Raw genomic sequence first — 17,500 nt, 5'->3', positions numbered from 1 at the left:
AAGGGAAAAAGTTCAGCTTGGTGGAACTTCTTCATCACTTTTTTCCTGAGACCAAAGAAGCGGGAATCTTCAAGTTTGATAAGTTCCAGGTTGTGCTAATCCTTGACGGTCTGGATGAGTGTCGACTTCCTCTAGACTTCCAGAACAACGAGATTGTGACTGATGTCACAGAGTCGACCTCAGTAGACGTGTTGCTGACAAACCTCATCAAAGGGAAACTGCTTCCTGCTGCTCGCCTCTGGATGACCACACGACCTGCAGCAGCCAATCAGATCCCTCCTGAGTGTGTTGACGTGGTGACAGAGGTGAGAGGCTTCACTGACCCACAGAAAGAGGAGTACTTCAAGAAGAGATTCAGAGATGAGCAGCAGGCCACGAGAATCATCTCCCACATCAAGGCTTCACGAAGCCTCCTCATCATGTGCCACATTCCACTCTTCTGCTGGATCACTGCTAATGTTCTGGAATATGTGTTGAGAACCAGTGAGAGAGAAGACCTGCCCAAGACCCTGACTGAGATGTACATCCACTTCCTGGTGGTTCAGTCCAAACTGAACATCAAGTACCATGAGAGAGCTGAGACAGATCCACACATGATTCTTTCTCTGGGAAAACTGGCTTTTGAGCAGCTGGAGAAAGGCAACCTGATCTTCTATGAAGCTGACCTGAAAGAGAGTGGTATTGATATCACAGCAGCTTCGGTGTACTCAGGGGTGTTCACACAGATCTTCAAAGAGGAGTGTGGGCTGTACCAGGACAAGGTCTTCTGCTTTGTCCATCTGAGCATTCAAGAGTTTCTGGCTGCTGTTCATGTCATCATCTCATTCATTGACTCTGGTGTCAATCTGCTGTCAGAACCACAATCAACCTCCACAGACAAATCTGTCAATCTGCTGTCAGAAAACCAGTCGTCCTCCACAGACAAATCTGTCAATCTGCTGTCAGAAAATCAGTCAACCTCCACAGACAAATCTGTCAATCTGCTGTCAGAGAACCAGTCAGAAAATCAGTCAACCTCCACAGACAAATCTGTCAATCTGCTGTCAGAAAACCAGTCAGAAAATCAGTCAACCTCCACAGACAAATCTGTCAATCTGCTGTCAGAGAACCAGTCAGAAAATCAGTCAACCTCCACAGACAAATCTGTCAATCTGCTGTCAGAAAACCAGTCAGAAAATCAGTCAACCTCCCACACTGCTGACTATTCTGAATCAATGTCCAGCAAAGGGTTTATGAGTAAATGGCCATTCTCCCTTTTGAAGAAAGAAAAACAAAGAAGCAAGAAAAAAAAGGAACAGCCAGGAGCCATGTTAGACGAGCACACGTTGGAAAATAAACCCGAAACTATCTTCTACCAGAGTGCCATGTTAGACGAGCACACGTTGGAAAATAAACCCGAAACTATCTTCTACCAGAGTGCCATGTTAGATGAGCACACGTTAGAAAATGAACCCGAAACTATCTTCTACCAGAGTGCCATGTTAGACGAGCACACGTTAGAAAATAAACCAGAAACTATCTTCTACCAGAGTGCTGTGGACAAGGCTTCACAGAGTCCAAATGGTCACCTTGACTTGTTCCTCCGCTTCCTCCTGGGTCTTTCACTGGAGACCAATCAGACTCTCCTACAAGGCCTGCTGCCACAGGTAGGAAGTAGCTCACAGACCAATCAGGATACAGTCCAGTACATCAAGGAGAAGATCAGGGAGAATCTGTCTTCAGAGAGAATGATCAATCTGTTCCACTGTCTGAATGAGCTGAATGACCAGTCTCTTGTGAAGGAGATCCAAGACCACATGAGTTTTGGAAGTCTCTCCACAGGCAAATTCTCCCCTACCGAGTGGTCGGCTCTGGTCTTCATCTTATTGTCATCAGAAGAAGACCTGGATGTGTTTGACCTGAAGAAATACTCTGCTTCAGAGGAGGTTCTTCTGATGCTGCTGCCAGTGGTCAAAGCCTCCAATAAAGCTCTGTAAGTGCATACAAACTGGATAGATTCAATATATGTTGTGAGGAGGGAAATAAACATTTTCATTGTTTATTTTTCATCACTATTTCTCCATCAGGCTGAGTGGCTGTCAGCTGTCAGAGAGAAGCTGTGAAGCTCTGGCCTCAGTTCTCAGCTCCCAGTCCTCTAGTCTGAGAGAGCTGGACCTGAGTAACAACGACTTGCAAGATTCATCAGTGAAGATGCTGTCTGTTGGACTGCAGAGTCCACACTGTAGACTGGAGACTCTCAGGTCAGGATCACTGTTACTGTTCAACAGCCTGTTTAAATTCTGTTTTACATGCACATTAATATCAGTGACAATACCTGAACTCTCATTTTCCTGCTGATGTGATGTGAAACCCAACATTTAGCTCTACTCTGTCTTCTCTGAGAGAACATGTCATTATTTTCTCACCTCACTGTCTCTTGTTGAAATAGAAAAGTTCACTTGCAAAAACAGATATCTTTGTACTTTTTATTCTTTTTTTAATACACTATAAATATTGTGGGCTTCACACGCTCCTTTCTAGCTGAACTGGCAGCGTTCATTTCTACTGAGCCTCGCTGGTTCACGTGCTGTCGTATGCAAGTGGGCCGCGTGGCACCCCTCGCCTTATAGTAGTGAGATGTATTTATATCATTATTTTTATTTTTTGTATATTTTTATTATAAATCATGCAGTAATTAAAACATTTTCACCTAATCATGTTCACATAAATTATCTAAATATTTTTTATGTACATTCCAGGGAGTATCAAACAGGTGTTGTTATTTCACTTCAAGAATGTCATTCATATGTATTTGCAAATTAACTCTTCTTGAGTCAAGAACTAAAATGAAAAAATGAACCCGATCCTTGGGTCAACTGTTAATATTGGGGACAATAACAATTTCTGCATTATCATAATTAATTTCTGAGGAGTGTACTATTGAAAAAATCCAACATGTAACTCTTTTTAAAGAAGTTTATACTGAAAAGCTGGGATCTCTTTCTCAGAAAACCTGTATAAAATCAGTGGTGAACCGTGCCTATCAGAACCGGGCCTTCTATAATGTAACCCACCCACCCACCCACGCACGCACGCACACAGGCAATAAACCCAAATGTAAAATATATATTATACATACTGATCAAACCTGGTCCAAAACCGAATAACTAAAAATCATGCAATGCTGGGATCAAGTGAATAAAACAGCTTAAAAAGAATGTCCCACTCTGACACACACACACACACACACACACACACTATACCCTACTGTACGTGCAAGTCTGAGGTCTCTCTCTGTGCGCACTGCGTGCTTCTTTACGCATTGGTGAGGGCATGAACAGGCTATTGGAAAGACTACGGGCCCTATCGTTGCATCGGCGCAGTTTCTAGGCCGAGCGGCAGGCGCAGATCAAAGCAGTGGGCGTGGACAGGCGCACTTGATATCGTCGTGCTGGCGCTAGATGCAGCCCAAAGCATTACAACCACGCCTTTTAGGCGTAAAATTATGCACTGTCATGCTCATTGGATAAGTGCAATAAACGAATGGCACGCTTGCCTTTTTAGCTCCAATTCCACTGGTCCCGCAAAACCAGACGAAACCCAAGCCTCTGATCCCCCCCCCCCCACCTCCCTTCATCCCGTCTGTCTCCATATATTGGCTATTATTCCATATTATGATGCTTCTCAAACCAATCTAACTGCAGTTTAAATACTGCAAGCATGTAAATACGCTACACTATAGCAATATCAAAGTGAAAATAATGTTCTATGCATCAGCTAGAAAAATATAGCCTATTAGATTGGTGAAAGTTTGTCCAGAAAGATATAATTTTCTCTCGCCTGCTGCAGGAAGGATGATGCACATAAATATAGCCTACATTATGTCAAGTCATTGCATAAATGTGTTTTTATTGTAAAACTAAATGTGAAATAGGGCCAAGTTATTGGAGGGACATCACAGTATAGCAGATGCCATTAGAAGCGCGTTCCGAAGCGCGTTCCGCTGTTACTTCTCTAAATCACGTTAACTCGACAAGGGGTATATATAGGCCCAGGAGGACATATATGTTTCACATAGGGTGGTGTTTTCATTTCGATGTTTTATTTGGTCCAATATTGAAATGTTGACAATGGCAGGCTGTGTTACCATTACACATTAATTTAGAACTACCTTTTATATCTATTTTGCCTCATTTGGTTGCTATTTAGTAGCGAAATGGAGAAACACAATGCATGCTGGGAACTCAGAGAGAGAGAGAGAGAAGGGTGACAGAGAAGAGGCAGTGAAGGCACAGAATAGGCCTGCTTTTCAAAAGCGCAAAGCGCTAAATGTACGCCAGGTCCCAAGATATCACTAGGCTGGTATTTAGCGCCGACACGCCCACTTTGGGACTGCGCCACGCCCATTCGGCCTAAAGCGCATTTGGCAGCCTAAAGCCTATTGCTATCTTGCCGAAACAGGCGCAAGGCACGTTTTTTTGCGGTTAAGGCCCGTAATAGCGCCGATGGCCTGTGGGAGAATAGAGCCCTACATGTCCAAGATCTATGATGAGTTGTCTTCCATAGCCAGCTTAGGTCGCTGTATCGTTACACACAATAATTACTCCACTACTCCTCCTCAGCTATGAAAATTACATTAGGCTACATAAATGGTAAATGGCCAATGGCCTGCATTTATATAGCGCTTTACAGTCAGTAGGTACATTCACCCATTCACACACCGATGGCGGCAGGTTACCACGGGAGCAATTTGGGGTTCAGTGTCTTGCCCAAGGACACTTCGACATGCAGACTGGAGGAGCCGGGAATCGAACCACCGACCTCTTTTATCCAAAGCGATTAGTGGACGACCAGCTCTACCTCCTGAGCTACAGCCGCCCCGCACATAAACAAATGGCTGTCACTGTCAATAACACAAACTCCCCCTGCACACCGACAGCAAGCTGCCCCAGCGACACCACCAGCAATAAAATAAAATAAAATTATAACTTACCAATGACGTTCACAGTGGTTCACTTGAAGACAAAACCCAAATCCACCAAAAAGCAACAAGCAACCCACCGCACAGCACAGCACTGCACAGCAGTAATATAGCCTCTTGTGCCCAACTGCATGTAAACTAAGGGTTCCCAGTTGCTAGCCTGGAAATGGTGAAAATATAGCTTTTTGCAGGTTGATAGCTCTAATGTTATCCTTTGGTTTGAACCATGGATGTATTAAAAGAACGGTTTGAACAGGCATCTTGAAAACTCCGCCAAACTTCCTTGTTCTCCGAATAATCATTAACTCCTCCCTCCTTGTTGTCCGTCTCGTCTCCTGGTTGGCTTGTCTTCGCAAATGCCTCGAAATATCCCACCCACAACTCAACTAATTGTGATTGGCTAACCCCACAACTCAATGGAATTCTGATTGGTTAAAACACCTGTCATCAAAATGATCTTCCCCATGTCATGACTAGAGTCGGGTCTTCGCGAAGGGTTGCTGGCTTGCTGTCAACAAATCCCATTTGCCTGTGGGGGTTGGTCCAAATATTTAACCCCATATTTGCTGAAACAAAGTGAGTGCAAGATCATAGCAATTTACGGACATGTTTACTGTTATTTCAGTGAATAAAAACGAATAAATATCAAATACAAATAATTTATTAGGGGGGGAATTATTTCAATTTCTTCTTGGGCCTTCACTGAATACCTAGAAGGCACAGACGGTTCGCCACTGTATAAAATCATCAACCGTAAAAAATCAAACTGATTTAGACCTGGGTGATATGGATGAAAATGTTATCACGATTCAAATTTCCATATCAGGTCATGGAGTTTTATCACAGTATATGCTAGCCTAAAATCACTGTTTCTGTCGTTTTTCTTCTGAATAAAAGTTGAATAGATTATAATGTTAACTTTGATTTAAAACACTTTAAAACACAGTTATTTATTGCTGCAATAAAACTAAACATGAAACAAAAATAAATAAGAAGAGACAACAAGCAGAAGTGAAAATTAAATGAACGCCTGTTCTTCCAGTATGATCTGAACACATCAGAAAGCCAGCACGCAGCACAGTGATGTAAACATGACTGAGGGGACTGAAGTGCAGAGACAGAAACTCAACACAAAGAATATATAAACTGAAAATAGTCTTTACTTCAAAAATGCCCGTGAACAAAACAGCAAAACAAAACTATTTTCTTGGTATCTCAAGTTAAAGTGGTGAAATCCAAGACTGAGCAAAGAGCAACTGAGAGCAGCAACTTAATATCAATACAGGACAGAGGACGGATGAACACAGTAAACAAAATCCTCTGGTGTAGAGACTAGAGAGAGGGAGGGGGGGTGTAGAGACTAGAGGGTGTGTGTGTGTGTGTGTGTGTGTGTGGGGGGGGGGGGGGGGGTGTAGAGACTAGAGAGGAGGGGGGGGGGTGTAGAGAGTAGAGAGGAGGGGGGGGGTGTAGAGACTAGAGAGGAGGGGGGGGGGTGTAGAGACTAGAGAGGAGGGGGGGGGTGTAGAGAGTAGAGAGGAGGGGGGGTGTAGCGACTAGAGAGGAGGGGGGGGTGTAGAGACTAGAGAGGAGCGGGGGGGTGTAGAGACTAGAGAGGAGTGGGGGGGGTGTAGAGAGGAGGGGGGGTGTAGAGACTAGAGAGGAGGGGGGGTGTAGAGAGTAGAGAAGGAGGGGGGGTGTAGAGAGTAGAGAGGAGGGGGGGGGTGTAGAGAGTAGAGGGGGGGGGTGTAGAGACTAGAGAGGAGGGGGGGCGGTGTAGAGACTAGAGAGGAGGGTGGGGGTGTAGAGAGTAGAGAGGAGGGGGGGGTGTAGAGACTAGAGAGGAGGGGGGGGGTGTAGAGACTAGAGAGGAGGGGGGGGTGTAGAGACTAGAGAGGAGGGGGGGGGGTGTAGAGAGTAGAGAGGAGGGGGGGGGTGTAGCGACTAGAGAGGGGGGGGGGGTGTAGAGACTAGAGAGGAGCGGGGGGTGTAGAGACTAGAGAGGAGTGGGGTGGTGTAGAGAGGAGGGGGGGTATAGAGACTAGAGAGGAGGGGGGGTGTAGAGAGTAGAGAAGGAGGGGGGGTGTAGAGAGTAGAGAGGGGGGGGGGTGTAGAGACTAGAGAGGAGCGGGGGGGTGTAGAGACTAGAGAGGAGGGTGGGGGTGTAGAGAGTAGAGAGGAGGGCGGGGTGTAGAGACTAGAGAGGAGGGGGGTTGTAGAGAGTAGAGAGGGGGGGGGTGTAGAGAGTAGAGAGGAGGGGGGGGTGTAGAGAGTAGAGAGGAGGGAGGGGGGTGTAGAGAGGAGGGGGGGGGGTGTAGAGACTAGAGAGGGAGGGGAGGTGGAGACATTAGTGTGCTGCACACTAGTCTGCAGACTGCAGCCAGGAATATTGTTTATGCGAGATAGACTTTTAAAGACATTTTTCAATGTAGACTATACATCAGAGATATATTTCAGAAAGCAATTCTCCACTCCATGAAAAACCACCTACACATTATTCAGGCGATAACATTCTTAGACATTACCGTTTGCTTTATTTTGTATGTAATTGGCCAAGTTATTAGTTAGTTAATTTATTGGCTAGAAATTCTGCCAGGTTACAGACACTAGGCGCCAAAGCTTTCTCCTTCATTTGGAGAAGAAAATTATCCTGAAATGAAGATTGATTGACAGCTGCCATGTCTGTAATGCTGTGGTATTGGACCCAGGAGCAGAGATGACAGAGTCAATAATCAGTTTTAAATCTTTTACTGATTTTCAAGAATTCACAAAAATAAACAAGGAAACTGAAAGCCTTCTTAAACAGGGTCAGGTGGCCAACAATAAACTAAAGATAGAAGGCAGGCAGGTTCAGTCCAGACGCTTGGAAACAGGTTTCCCAGAAGGCAGGGTTTAGTCCAGAGAACAGTTCACAAGAGCGCTCGGACAGGAACAGGCAGTGGCACAGCAGCTGTGAAACAACGATCAGCAACGGGGTCTGAAAGCAGAGAGGGTTATATAGGCGGCCAACCAGGTGCAGACAATAATATGAGTTAGCAAGAGATGATGTCACTGTTTTCTAATAGGCCGCTTTCTCCCGCTGCTCCGCTCAGTGCGGGATGACTGTCCAGCACCATGGACAGCAACGGCTTGGCCTCCGCGCGCCCTGGCCGTTTCAGCACCTCGGATCGTTCCTCTGCTGCAGCCTGGCGCGCCGTCACTGACACTCGTTCCCAGGGTTGTGTCAATGTCGCGATATGATTGGTTGAAATGGGGTAGAAATTTGATGATGTGACAGCAAAGTCTAGATAACTGTAGAAGATTAATGAATGAAATCTTGAAAAATTAACTTTTGATGTCAAAAAGTAAAGAAATTTGATTTTTGCTAATTGTTTTGCACACATTAATAAATAGGTGCACTGAAGTGAATACCCAGGTATTTGAACAAAAAACAAAACACACATTTTTGGGTTCAGCTCGACTTAAAAAAAAAAGGTTGAGAAAGCAACACATTAAAACACAATACATAATACAAATCAATCAATGAGGAAACGACATGGTTAAAAAAAAATACAATACATACAGTAGTTATCACAGGTTAAAAGCACTTTTGAACAGGTGAGTTTTGAGTAGTGACTTGAATGTGGACAGATTGGAGCAGTCTCTGATATGTTTGTGGAGTGAGTTCCAGAGGGAGGGGGCAGGTCCGGCACTTGGTCATGGGTGGTGGGGACAAGAGGTTTGCATCTGAGGAGCGGAGGCTACGGGAGGGGGTATGGTGATGGAGCAGGTCAGACAGGTAGGAGGGGGTGTGGTGATGGAGCAGGTCGGACAGGTAGGAGGGGGTATGGTGATGGAGCAGGTCAGACAGGTAGGAGGGGGCCTGGTTATAGAGGGCTTGTGTGAGTGAGGAGGAGGACTTTGAACTGGATGTGCTGTGGGATGGGGAGCTAATGGAGGTTATGGAGGACAGGGGTGATGTGGTCACGGGAGCAGGTGTGGGTGAGCAGACGAGCGGCAGAGTTCTGGATGTACTGGAGTTTATTGAGGAGTTTGGATGTTGTGCCATATTGATTGATTGATTGATTTTTATTTGACAGTTGTTAAAATACAAATAGATCAAGACCTCATTGGCCACACCATCAGTATCACATTATCAGAGGAATTAAACACAATAAAGTCCAGGACTTATTTCCATTGTGGTTCCCGTATGTAGAAACACATGGTTGGCACAAACAGGCCCCATTGTAAATAATTACAATAAATACAAACATATAAAAACAAGAGCAATATAAAACAATATAAAAACTAGCAATATATGAAGAGGAGAGGACTAAGCACCGAACTCTGGGGGACGCCTTGGGACAGAGGAGCAGTGGAGGAGGTGCAGTTATTTAGGTTGATAAATTGTTGTCTATCTGTGAGATATGACCTTAGCCAGCAGAGGGCAGTACCGGTGATCTTGAGGGTGGATTCGAGGCAGGAGAGAAGAATGGAGTGATTGATGGTATCAAAGCTGCAGTGAGGTCAAGGAGGATGAGGATGCTGAGGTGGCTGGAGTCGGAGGAGAGGAGGAGGTCATTGGTAACTTTTAGGAATGCTGTTTCAGTGCTGTGTTGTGAGCGGAAGCCGGATTAAAATGGTTCAAATAGGTCATTGGAGGTGAGGTGGGTTTTGATTTGAGAAGAGACAGAGAGGAAATTGCTCATACTGTCAGGGTTTAGTCCGGGTTTTTTGAGGATGGGGTGACAGAAGCCAGTTTGAGTGTTTGGGGGACTGAACTAGAGCTGAGGGAGGAGTTGATAATGTTTGTGATGAGTGGAGCGATATTGGGGACACAGGGGAAAACTGAGACAGGGGCTGAGTCGGGGGGGGAGGAGTGCCAGATGGAGGGGTGGAGAGGGGGACAGCCTGGCATTCCGAAATGTCGGCACTCCGAAATACCAGCATTCCGACAAAATTGTCGCAATGGAGATCTGTCTCGCCATTGCGAAAGAACCTTAACCCTAACCCTAAACCTAACCTCCTGCAGACCCTAAACCTAACCTCTCCCACCCCCAACGCCTAACCTAACCTCCCCCAGAACCTAAACCTAAACCTAACCTCTCCCACCCATGTAGGCTAAATAACTCAAGATGCTATGTCGGAATGGCGGACCTAATATCTTTCGCAATGCGGAAACCTTTTTTGGAGATAAAAAGGGCCGCCCTCCGAAAGCATAGAAGTCAATGATCGGAATGCCGACACTTCGGAATGGCGAGAGGACCCCGGTGGAGAGAGCAAGGGAGGGGCCAGGTTGCTGTAGATGGTATTGATTTTTGTTTGGAAAAAATGTAGGAAAGAGTTGCACTTATCAACTGTGAAGGATGTGGAGGTATTGTCACTGGGTTTGAGAAGTTTGGAGCTGGAATGAATGAGGTGGGAGTAGGTGGACCAGGCTGTGTTGAGAGAGTCTTTCTATTGTTGAAGATAGTCCGTGTAGGCTTGGTGGTGCACTGTTAGACTGGTTTTCTTAGTCTTTCAAGTTGTCGTTTGCGGGTTTTCATTTGGTGGAGTTCAGGGGTGTACCAGGGAGCTGAGTGCGTAAATGAGACTGTTTTGGTTTTGATGGAGGCCAGATGATCGAGACAGGAGGAGAGTGTGTTGTTGTAATGGAGAACAGAGGGATTATCAGATGGCGGCAGAGAAGAGGCAGACATTGTACTGGCAAGAGAGGCTGAGAGATCTGAGATGGATTTGAGATTTCTGAAGGTTATTGTGCGTTTGTCTTGTTTGAGTGAAGTCTGGATATGTTCAGAGGCCTGTACTACAAAGCAAGATTTAGGTTGATCCTGATGAGTTTGGGTTTAAACCTGGTTTAGCCGTAATACAAAGCAAGTTAACTTCTTACCGACATATATTTCCATAGCAACTTATGCTTCACACTTAACCTGGTCCGCAGCAGGTTAAGTTGCAAGGATAAGATTAGACCTTAAATACACCGCCCACGAACCAATCGAATCAGCAGTTTGGAAAAATGGCCAACCCCTTTCTGGATGAGTTTCCCATTGAGGAAGGAGCACGAATTGTAATGTTGAATTAATCAAGGACTAAAACCTTGCACTTGTTGCAGGCTACATTTTAATTAAGCCCTACTTAAGTTACCACTTTGGAATATGTTTTTATTTTTGTGCTCTCAAGTAGCCTAGATACGTTGTTTGACCCCGCTGATCGATTGCAGCTGAATAGTGAGTGGAGAAATATCACTAAACCGGCATAAAAAGGTTACATAAACGTCTCCAAAGCGCACGGTGCCGTGTGCTCAACGGAGCTGAGACTGACGTTGGATTGGAATTGAAATGGTGATACATGCTAGAATAGCCTACTAAATCTAAGCAATTTAATATGGGATCACCTGCACACAGGCGATCCCATATTAAGATGATTCATATCTAGGCTACTCCTGCATTTTGCAGCTGCAACTGTGTTGCTTTTGGCCTGTATGATGTGATTGAACTTCATATTTCCAGCATCATTATATGAAATATGGAGATATGCGACTCTGCTGACAATAGCCTATATATGTGACCACAAAATAGGCAATTTTTTATAGGCTAAATGAAATCTATGCCCGCACGTACCGTGTCGATTCAGTTCAGAAGCATTATTTTATTTTATTATCATTCTTTTTTTTATTGATTAGCCTATAGGAATTATTCAATCTGTGCGACTAAACACATCATGAGATCATTATTATTCATTGAGCCTAAATGGTCTATACTGTACATACGGATTTTGGACTGAGATAGATTACACATTGCTTCCACAAAAGACATGCCGGTTTTATTGAGTTTATTGAGAGGGTGAATTGAGCTGCTGTAGATAGCCTACGTGGAGGTAGAAACCGCTCTTCAAAGAAATTACTGGTGTGGATAAAAGTGGTCACTTTAGACAGTCATTTGGGAACAGACTAATAATATCCAACGCAGATTTTTTTTGCGGATTCATTCAATGAGGAAATAGACGTGTCTGGCGCTTTGGTGGCGAAATCAAGCAAGCTGAATAACTTACGCATTTAGACAATCTGCAATTTTTTGCCAGCCCTCCTTTCGCCGCTTATTATGTGCAACAGTGTTGCCCTTTGTTTTTATTAGATCTTTAAAAACCTCATATTTCGTGAATATGAGCGTTTGCTCCTCAAGCGAGAAATATAGGGCTCTGCTGCTGCTGCTGCCAGACGTGGCCGATGACGTGTTTGGCGTCTCCATGTTGTGATTGGTCAGACGTCGGAGAGAACGCCCTTTTTATGTGCACGAGCTCATGTGCACGGGCATTTTCATGTGCACGAGCTCTAGGCTCGATTAGAAAGACCTGGTTCCACTAAACGAGTGGCAAACGCGGTTCGTAGTACAAGTTAACTACAATCGAGCTGATCTGGTTTAGACAAACCAAATCAAGGGACAGATCCTGCATCTTCTTATAGAACATTCGTAGTATAGGGCCCAGGAGTTCACTGCATGTTTACAAACAGTATTTGATGATACAGTACAGTGTATCTCAGACCCAAATCTGAAAATAATGTTTTCGTGTTAGTAGTTCCTTGACTATCTGTATTGTTGATCAAGAGATAACAGTGAAACTGATCAAAATAGGCATTCTTCTACAGTCTCTAATTGTGTTATCTTTGTGTAATGAAGTAATGTTTTGAAGTTTAACACTTGATACATTTTCTGGGGACCCCCTGGCCCCACATTGAGAAGCACTGGTATTCACGAGTTTCCTGGTGAGACCGTGGGCGCTTCCATGACACCCTCCCTCCCTGTTTCCAGCTGCCGATTGCCTGTTTCCGCCCAGGACCGTTCATAGCGAAAGAGACTGAAAATAATCATAATAATTGTTGTGACTTTGTACCTACCTATGTCTTGTAATGGAGCCCCCCAGCACAATAATTTAACATGTGCATAATTGTACAACGGAGTGACAATATCTTGAATCTTGAAAGAGAGAGACCGCTAAAGCTACGTTCAATGACCAAATAATAAGAGTTTCCGGTTTGGACGTTCAGCCTTCAAAACAAAAGCGGCCGCTATGCAACCACATACTATTTTTAGCAATTTCGGCTAAAATAAGCCCGTACAGTATGAGTGAATTGACAATCACATCATTTTTGTAAAATATTGCCGCTATGCAACCACACAACGTTACTATTTTTAGCAATTTCGGATAAAATAAGCCAAACGTTCCCACTCTTTGACAGCGGCACGCACGTCCTTGCTAGTGAAAAAAATGTAAACAGGAAGTCGACAACCGGCAACCGCTGAGAAACATGGGAAACGTAGCTCCAGGAATAAGGTGAATAGAAGGATGGCTCAAGAGAGGTAGGATACATTAGAGAGATGGGGTTGAAGGGAGAGATGAAGGAGAAGAAAGAAATGTTCTTTATTCTAAAAGTTTGATGAATTGAAAATACTAAGTATGACTACATGAAGCTAAGAAAGGGTCATGAAAAAGGATTACAAAAGGCATTATTATTATTATGTGTGTAGCTCTTCATAGATCGAGCCTCTTCATTCTGCTCTCAAAGTGTACCAAATTGATGCATTTTAATTTAAAATGTCCCTTGGGGGACAGAGCCTTCGCCATTGTTGCCCCAACCCTCTGGAATTCCCTGCCCCTTAACATCCGAAACTCTGACACACTCACTTCTTTCAAAAACCAACTCAAATCCCACCTTTTTAAGAAAGCCTACAATATTTAGTCTCTCCCCAGACTCAAATATTACGTTGAATCGCTGCGCTCCGCATACTACATAAATGAGTCTGTGCCAGTTCACAGCCACTGCTGGTTTTCGAAGGCGGGTTGAAATTGAATGAGTCGTTACTGATTGGGGAGGACTGAATCCATCACTGGCATATGACTGGCCAAGGGAACGGTTCCCTCCCATAACCAGCCGGCTGAGGGAAAGTGTCCAGACCCAGAGAGAGCTCTGCAGCATGAAGTAATGTAGTGTATCAGCGTAAGAACTCTCATGGGTCTGGCGTCGAGACTAACAATATCTGACTTCTACCTCCACCATCCTTTTTCATTTTGTAACCCCATAATTGTTTTTGTTCTGTATCTGTGTACGTTTTATGTTATACTGTATGTTTATTTGTTTCATGTAACGTGTCTTTGAGTAATTAGAAAAGCACTATATAAGTCATGTATTATTATTATTTTTAAAAATAACTTGCATGCCCCCGAACTCAGCTGGAGGGTCCGAGCTCCCCATTTTATTTTGCCCCCCCCCCCCCCCCCCCCCACACACACACACTTCTCAAACCAAAGTTACTCCCTTGTGTTGAACGCAATCACCATGACAGTTATTTAAAGTTATCAAGCATAATTTATTCTGAAATCAAGGAAAAACATAACTGAGATAATTATCAATATTGTTTTATGACTCAACACTGCAAACTGAAGAAAATGCTTGTGTGTGTGTGTGTGTGTGTGTGTGTGTGTGTGTGTGTGTGTGTGTGTGTGTGTGTGTGTGTGTGCCTGCCTGCGTATGTGTGTTTGTCTTTGTGCAGGCTGTCAGGCTGTCTGCTCACAGAGGAAGGCTGTGCTTCTCTGGCCTCAGCTCTGAGCTCCAACCCCTCCCATCTGAGAGAGCTGGACCTGAGCTACAATCATCCAGGAGCCTCAGGGGGGAATCTCCTCTCTGCTGGACTCGAGGATCCACACTTGAGACTGGACTCTCTCAGGTATGGAGAGCTAACGGGCTAACGGGCTATCTAATTAATAATTAGTAATTAATTAGCGTAATTTAGCGTTGGCGCTTGTTTTGCCGCACGCAATGCAAATTGTGGGCGTGCACATTTGTCTTCCCCTGCTGTGCTATTACCTCTATGCCCGTTATAATTATCTAACCAGGCCACCAGGGACACAGATGGCATTCTCCTATGTCAACATGCGCACAATGTCTTTCCGCTAAGAGCTTTGAAAAGCACCTCTGATCGCTTGAGCGCACCATTATTCTTCCTTTTGGATACGTCATTACGCACGGAGGTGCCACGCCAGGACATCAAATTCTGATGCTAAAATTGGGTATTGGCAGATAATTCAGTGAGGCAATCAACTATAATTCACTGAGAAACTTTTATCACATTGCAAAGAGGCGTTAATGGCAAATTAATTGAGAAAACTTGGACGAAAACAGACGATCTGTCGACAAATCAGGTATAAAGGTATATGATGTGAACCACATCACATGTTGTGAGATAGGGATGATATATACAGTCAATGGAGATAGGCCTAGATCCAATTTATGCATGGGGAGAATTACAGCGTATATTGCATGCCTCGTGCAAACTGTATTACAGGGACTGCGAGATGGGAATCTGATTGGTTTGACTCATGTAATGCTTGACAAAGATCCTGTGGATCGAAACGTTGCAAATAAAAAACCATTGATGGAGCCTCAGTGTGCGGACTTTATCTTTTTGTTATAGTTACCTTTTGTCCAGCACCTGTAAGTTTTTTGGATGTACGCATAATTGTCTTTTTCATTGACTGATGTAATGCCCAGGCATTGCATAACTCTCACCCACCAGAGTGAATAACTCTGGTGGGTGAGACCACCCAAATTCCGTTTACGCCGTGCACAAATGACTTGGCATGCCTCCAATTTGCACCTGCACCCGTTGTTGTCCCGAGTTACGCACCCCCACGAGTATTGCATCCCCACCATATTTTGGGGCTGTTTTAACTTAATCTAACTTAGGTCACGTCTACCCAAACAATTATATCATTTTCAGTTAGGTTTCTGTATAAATCATTACAATATGCTACCGTGAGGTGGGGATGCATTTGGCAGTGGGGCTGCAAAACTCTACATAACACCTGGACACAAAAGCGGATAGCGCATGTACCAAGATAGGGCCCCATGTCTGCTAGAAGGCTGAGAGTCACACACATTTTCTCTGTCACACTGAGAAGATGAGAAATAATGTTTAATGGAGGACATGAGTGGAACTCCTTCATATTGAAGGATATTAATGTCCATGTTTCCATCATCAAAGAGAATCTGCTGGTCTGAATTTGTTTATTCCTCCAGGGTGGACCATGGTGGAGAGCAGTGGCTGAAACCAGGCCTGAGGAAATGTAAGTGTGTATTTAGTTTGATTCATGAAAACAAAGAAACATATTCAACTACTGAGATAGAAAGTCCATCTACACCACAGTCTGTGATGTCATTCATTCACATCCTACTGACTCAGGATGATGACATCATGTGACATCATCAAACTGCTGAGAAATTAATGATCAAACTGTCAATAAATCAACAAATAACCACATGGTCCTGTTTCACTTTCTGCTAACTCAGCAGTGTTGGGCACTGATTACTAAAAAAGTAATATATTACATATTACTCGTTACTATTTTCAAAAGTAATATTATTACTTTACTTATTACTCCATGCCAAAAGTAATTCGTTAGATACTCGTTATATTACTTTTCCGTTACATTCCACACAAATGGCAATAGGCCTTTTTCATTGCAGGGATTTTGTGTCTAAAAGGCAGGAGGTAACACAGGTGCACCAAGATGTTAATTAGGGCTTCCAACTTCCAGTCCATTTAGGTGTTCCAGTGCTGGAGCCCTAATTAGTTAGTTGGTTGCACCTGTGTATACTCTGTCTTCTAGACACAAATGGCCGTTGTGAAAAAGGCCCATGGCGTTTTTCTCATCAAAATGCAGACTTTGCGTGTGAATGTGTGAACTAGGTCTATTATGTGCCATTCCATTTAAACTAATCGCTTTGCCAGAGCACAGCTTCCTACAGAGATGCTTGATGAAGAGCACACCTGGCTCAAAGTGATGACTGACCAGATGCAATCAGCTTCTGTTTTATAGAATGCAGTATGCACTGCCAATGCAAACTCAATACGTATAGGCTACATCTTTGCTTAACAAGTTTGTGTCACAAATAACGTTAGCTCTGCAACATTAACATTAACCTGACAATAATAACAGCAATGTTTGATGTCCACCAGCTTGTGAGTTTTTACGTTATCTCTGTATTTGAACAGTTTTCCGGTTTCTGTTGTGCTGTCCTCTCGTCTCGTAACGTTAACGTTAGGAAGTTTGAGCTCGTGTTTTTCACAGTGGAAAGAGTGTTAGTAGCCTACCTGTCCTGTACCCTATACTACGAAGCTATCTTAACAGACCCGCGATCTGTCACTTTGATCTGGTTTGACTGAACAGGATCAAAGCTATCTAGTTTAACGATACTACGACGCTGGTTTTCTACTCGATAACTGAAGCTGGCTTTATCTGGGATCTGCCTGTGCACGCGCACGTTTTTCGCTCGTGCACAGGCGCGCGTCCACGCGAAAGAGGTGCGCTAGCCAATCACATTATGAACAGCTGAGTTGATCCATTGTGTGTGTGTGTGTGTGCCTTTGTTAGGGCAGAGGTTCTCAAATGTTTTTCAGCCAAGGACCCCTCAGAGGGGGTCCTAGGCATCTGGAGGCTCCAGGCCAAGCCACGAAGGAGGCCCCTACCGGTGGCGCCCCGAAGGACGTATTTTTGCCATATTTAGAG

At 44.2% G+C, this 17,500-nt stretch overlaps 1 protein-coding gene across 1 annotated transcript in view; it reads left to right on the top strand.

Annotated features, from left to right (window-relative positions):
• LOC310771326 (uncharacterized protein) overlaps positions 1-17,500 on the top strand; it is a 30,748-nt gene that overhangs the window by 10,563 nt on the left and 2,685 nt on the right. The window contains exons 8-11 of the mRNA XM_083663964.1: positions 1-1,972; positions 2,067-2,240; positions 14,485-14,658; positions 16,011-16,057. The exon at positions 1-1,972 is cut by the window's left edge and continues 414 nt beyond it. Coding sequence (XP_083520090.1) covers positions 1-1,972; positions 2,067-2,240; positions 14,485-14,658; positions 16,011-16,057 — 2,367 coding nt within the window. The remainder of the gene's footprint in view (positions 1,973-2,066; positions 2,241-14,484; positions 14,659-16,010; positions 16,058-17,500) is intronic.

Source organism: Poromitra crassiceps (assembly GCF_964638095.1).
Source record: "Poromitra crassiceps genome assembly, contig: HAP1_SCAFFOLD_528, whole genome shotgun sequence".
In the NCBI taxonomy this organism is placed as follows: Eukaryota; Metazoa; Chordata; class Actinopteri; order Beryciformes; family Melamphaidae; genus Poromitra; species Poromitra crassiceps.
The sequence above is the reverse complement of the archived record's forward strand: the minus strand, read 5'-3'. Positions and strand labels throughout refer to the sequence as shown.